The sequence below is a fragment of the Terrapene carolina genome, unplaced genomic scaffold (assembly GCF_002925995.2).
Source record: "Terrapene carolina triunguis isolate 2854851 unplaced genomic scaffold, T_m_triunguis-2.0 Scaffold32245, whole genome shotgun sequence".
Lineage (NCBI taxonomy): Eukaryota > Metazoa > Chordata > Testudines > Emydidae > Terrapene > Terrapene triunguis.
In genome coordinates this window covers 4,745-10,191 of record NW_020696596.1, presented here as the reverse complement: position 1 = coordinate 10,191, position 5,447 = coordinate 4,745, and the positions used below count along the sequence as shown (strand labels likewise).

The 5,447-nt window shown below is 40.6% G+C and overlaps 1 protein-coding gene across 1 annotated transcript; it reads left to right on the top strand.

The window, feature by feature from the left end:
• The first annotated feature begins 4,205 nt into the window (after window positions 1-4,205).
• On the top strand, window positions 4,206-5,162 carry LOC112125059 (olfactory receptor 1009-like). The gene has a single exon (XM_024223516.2). The coding sequence runs from the start codon at window positions 4,206-4,208 to the stop codon at window positions 5,160-5,162; it is 957 nt and encodes a 318-aa protein (XP_024079284.2).
• The last annotated feature ends 285 nt before the right edge of the window (window positions 5,163-5,447 follow it).

The following is a 5,447-nucleotide window of genomic DNA, read 5'->3' as shown; positions in this document are numbered from 1 at the left end:
AGAGTCAAAAAGAGGAAGCTGCTGTCTAAAATGTATCCCCATGTGTCACCTATAAATACTGACTGGATTGTGTAGGTTTGGGTTGTCAGGAGTCTTGTTAAACCCTTGACAGAATTCCTGTATTTCAGGTGGTCAAATTCATTCATTCTCCTTGGTCTTTCCTTCACATTCTCACAGTGCCGAAGAGCGGTGTCTGCTGGAAGTCACTGACCACGATGTCTTGCTGTCCTGTCATGTTTTACCCCTAGCTCCAATAACTGCTAGGATTGTGTTTGTTCTAGTTTTCTATAATTGCTCAGCTTCCAGGCAGCATTCTTCATACTTCACCATCCTCTCTCCTTGTTTTTTTGATTGTCTGCTGGCACAACATCAATTAACATGGGCTTGTTTGCTGTCTTTTTCTACAAATATGTCTGGCCTGTCTGACTGCACTAATCGGTCTGTGATAATTGCCAGATCCCAAAAATCTTACCATCTTCATTCTCTAGAGCTTGGTGTTTGTAATAGCACAGTTTGTGGCAAGTACGTATTTGTACAGAGGATCTAGTGCAGACACTTGGCAAATTCAGAGTGTCTGTTCATATATTTTCTCCCAGATAGACTCTAGTAGTTGCTCAACACATGCGCCACCATCTCTTCCTTTTTAGAACACATTCTGCGGCTTAGGGAGCAGTTGTTGGTGAATTTTACTTCTTACATAATTAAACCCCGTAAGGATTTTTCCTATCCGTTCATTATGAAGCTCTGCCTCTTTTTTTCAGGGATCCTTCTAGAAGTCATGAGTTTGTCCATCTTCTATCACCAATAGGTTTGATCTCTCTCCATCACTGTCCGTGCATTGATCTCTGTGTAAACCTTTCAAATCTTTTTTGGCAGTTTGCTTTCTCCTTTCTTTCATGCTTTCTTGGGCTTGGATGCAGCTCAGTCATTGCTTGTTATCGTGACCGGATGATCTTATTCTGGTTAACTCCTCATATATTTTGATATTATAGTCTTCATTATCAATTGCTTCCTCCACAGATAGCAGAAGTTCTCCTTTATCACATCATGGGATGTACATCCTGTCCATGACTTGATTGCTATCTAATACTCTATGCGTCACCGGTAGCTGTCTTCTTTGGATGTCCATTATTTTTCTTCTCCTCTCAATTACACTTGATCACTCCAGCAATATTCTGTACTACTGGCATCCCCCCACATATTAATGGCTCAGATCACATTCTTAGACTTCAGTTTTTTCCAGAGAGTAGTTCTTGTACATCTGTAATATTCTTTCCTCACTTTTTCTTTCAATTTCTTATTTTGTAGTTCTGACAGTTCCCTGATTCCATGATATTTGTAGGGGTCATGCTGAGATATCATGGATAGTTCCATCATTAACTTGTATGTCATCAGATTGTACCAGTCTGGCCATTTTTACAGATGCTGACACACAGTTAGCCAAGCCAACGTGTAGCTTTATATCTTCACCAAACTTTTCCACACATCATCAATCTCTGTAGCTCCTTTTTGTGACTGTTCATGTAGTTTCAGATTGCTAATGTCTAACAAATTGTTAACTGGTTGTTGGTCTTTGATGATATGGTAAATTGTGGTTATCTCAACAAGCATCCATGTCAGTGGCACCATGGTTTCCACACACAGCACTGGTGCTAAGGAATCCCCTTGAAAGATTTCTCTTCAATGAGATTTCTCTCATTGAACCTCATCAATGAGTCCCTTCCTGGGAGAGTCGAGTGTTCCAGTTAAACATAGATTGCTGCAGAAAGGAAATGATCTGTGTATGAACCTTGGACATTTTCAGTGTCTCAGTGATCCTCGATTGTGAGACACTGTTGGATGGTCTCTTGTAGAAAAAAAGTTAGCCATTGTGTGGGTATACTTTTTTTGTTTTCAATCTTCTGTGACCCTCCTGTTTAGCCAAAGTTGGCCTTTTGTTCCTTTCATGTCTACTGTACTGCTTTTTTGCCAGATCGTCTTTCCCAGAATTATTGTTAGAAGTTTCCTTATAGTTGGTAAACATGTGGTCAGTCTATAATTCATAGGATCACTACTTCTTTCTTTCTTTCTTTCATTGTCCCTGTCACCATTCATCTTGGAAATCCATCCTTCAAACATTGATTAAGTTGTTCAAATAAACAATCATGGAGTGTTGTAAGGCATTTCAGCGAGAATTCAGGCATCCCATCTGGTCTGGGTGATTTCCAATTTTTCATTTATCTCAGTACCTCATTTCTTTCTTTGGTCTTTCTGTGTATTCCTCTGTGCTGTGTTTTGTAAACTTTTTCTTTCATTTCTAATCTGGTTCGCTCTCTGCTTATGTTGTACAGTCTCAGACCAGATTTTCTTCCAGAAGCAGTGAAACTCTTCAACGACATTTATTAGCTCTCTATTTTTGCCTGTTCTGGGGTTTTTTTTTTTCATCAATCAGATGAAAGACTCTCCTAGGGTCTCTGGTGAAGTGACTGTTCTCTCAATACTAATAACTTTGTGCTGAAATCTTTCAAGTCCATGACATCAAGCGATCAGTTTCTCTTTACATTGTTCCTTCATAACTCTCACATCCTTTCATTCAGCTGATATTTCATCTCCAAGGCTGTTTGCTGCTTTTTTCTCTTCAAATTATTTTTCTGATATACATCCAGTAGGCTGGTATCTCAATGAAAAAGCGTACTTTTCTGTTTTAACCTTCATTGCCATGGACATTCTTGAAGATAGGAAGTTTTCCAAAGGTTCATATGTTCAGATGGCTTGATGTTAAACCAATGAGCTGCTACTGTTACTGGAGCATAAATTATATAATTGTACTGGCTAATCCTTGTAGGTTTTTTCTCCAGTTTCCTTGAGCACTTCATAAGTGCTTGCATTATATCATCTGTGCGTGATTGTCTACAAATTTCAGTTGGTAGGGCTGGTGCTCAATGGCTCTTAAATGCTGCATGATCTCGATCAACAAATCCTTCACATTTTCTTTACTTTCTTCAGGTGCTCTTTCACTCATATTTGTCCTCCAATTTTCTTCCATTTCTGGCTTCTGTTTATCTTATGTCACTGCTCCCACCAAAATGTTTGTACATAGTTCTACATGACTAATCTCCTTTTCAGGCTTTCAATCTTCATTTGTGTAAATTCTCCTCTTTGGAATAAAGCTCTCAGTTGTGCAGTGAGTTTATGCTCAGTCATTTCTTTCTCGGTGCTGTCGTTTCTGTCCTTCCAGTGTTGGAGCATTTTCTTTGCTCCAGGCTCTCTCTTCTGGTTTTGCCAAAAGACAACCTCGGATCACTTCTTGGTTTATAAGATGACTCCTTTTCACTCTGTTGTCACAAATGATCTCTGGCTGTTTGGAGAGTTGCATGATACATGAGGTTGTCCACCTCCACACAAAATACTCTCCTTGGGAGGAGGCTGTCATCCAGATACGGTCTTCTGAGGCCCACGTTAGTGGTAATTGATAATTATTATGAATGCCATATTCTCCATACTGGTTTTTGTTGACAGACTATACCCTGTTGGGTGAAAACCCAAAATTTCTAGGCCTCGGCAGTTTCTTTCTCTTCTAGAATTCTAGATATTTTAATAGGGGTCAGCCCAATAAGATTCTACAGATATTACATTCTGTAGTTTTTTTAGAGTATTTATAGAACTGGCCAGATCCCATGCTGGTGTGCCTCAGCCATAGCTCCATAAGCATCAATGGGCCAAATCTCCAGCTGCTGTAAATCAGCCATAGCTCTATTGAAGTTAATGGGACAGATGAAAGAGATATTAGGAAAGAGAGAGACAGCAAGGGTGACTCTATATCCTGGTGGTTAGGGCACTCACCTCCAGATGCAGGAGGCCAAGGATTCAGTCCTTCTACTCCGAAGCTTTTTTATTATTTAACCACAGTGGAACAGCTTCAACAGTAGAGAATGAGGGAGCCCTATGTCCAACTGTCCCAATATCACAGCTGAGCGGTGTTTCTGTGAGTTCCACTGGGGCCTGATCCTGGGATTTAGGGAACTAAAAGAGTAGTTTGGTGCCAAAGTCCTTTTCTGCATCTAGCCCATTTTTGTCTATTTTAAACACACATTTTATAGGATGTAGTAGGCCTCTCTTTACATTCATCCTACTGATCAGATGAGATCCACAGGCCATTTCAATGTACTTGTGTGTTAATTTTATTTTTTCCAGTCTGACAGGTCAGTTTTCCTGAGTAAGTATCAATGGAAAATCAAACCGAAGTGACTGAATTTATTATCCTGGGACTTTCCAATGACCCACAGATGCAGATTTTCCTCTTCCTGGTGTTTTTAGTTGTCTACCTAATCACACTTTTGGCAAACATGGTGATCATGGTGGTGATAAGGACTGATCCTCACCTTCACATGCCAATGTATTTCTTCCTGTCTCATTTATCCTTTGTTGATATCTGCTATTCCTCAGCCATTGTCCCTAATATGTTGGTGCATTTCCTAGCAGAGCACAAAAGCATTTCTGTCAATAACTGCATTGCACAGGTGTTCTTCATTTTCCTGCTGGCTGCTACTGAAATTTTTATTCTCTCAGCAATGGCTTATGACCGCTACACTGCCATCTGTGACCCATTGCGTTACATGGAGATAATGAGCAAAGGGATCTGTGTTCAGCTGGTGAGTGGGGCATGGACAATAGGCTTCTTCCATGCCCTGCTTAACACTATTTTTACCTCCAAGTTGCATTTCTGTGGGCCCAATCAAATCAGCCATTTCAGCTGTGAGCTCCCTCCTCTATTACAACGATCCTGCACTGACACCTTCACCAATCAAGTGGTGCTTCTTACTTCTATTGCGATATTTGGATCAAGCTCCTTTCTCTTCACTCTGGTCTCCTACATTCACATCATCTCCACCATCCTGAGGATACGGTCAGCGGAGGGCAGGCGTAAAGCCTTCTCCACCTGCAGCTCCCACCTTATTGTGGTTGGTTTGTTGTACTTGACAGCTTTTTTCCAGTACACAAAACCCAGCTCAGTGTCTTCTGAAGTGTTGGATGAAATGTTTTCCATTCAGTACAGTGTCTTGACCCCCATGTTAAACCCCATCATCTACAGCCTGAAAAACAAGGAGGTGAAAACAGCTGTAGGGAAAATGTTGGGAAAAGCAAATTTCTCAAGTAGTGTCAATGTTATTTTATTTTTTTAAAAAAGAGCATAGAACTGTGGGTAACTTGTGTTTGGGAGATTCTCAGCTCAGGTATCTGACATTTTGGGCCAAAGCCTCAGCTGGTCTAAATCAGTGTGTCTCCATTGAACTCAGCAGGCCACATCCCCATTGGGTAGAAGAGACACTGGAGCAAAGGGTCCGGGATCCAGGTGTGATGTTGCAGCCCATAAGACTTTACGTAAATATGCTTATGAATGTATATGACATGACTGGAATATGTTTTATGCTACATATGCCATGTAACATATCTATGTGAAGGTTATG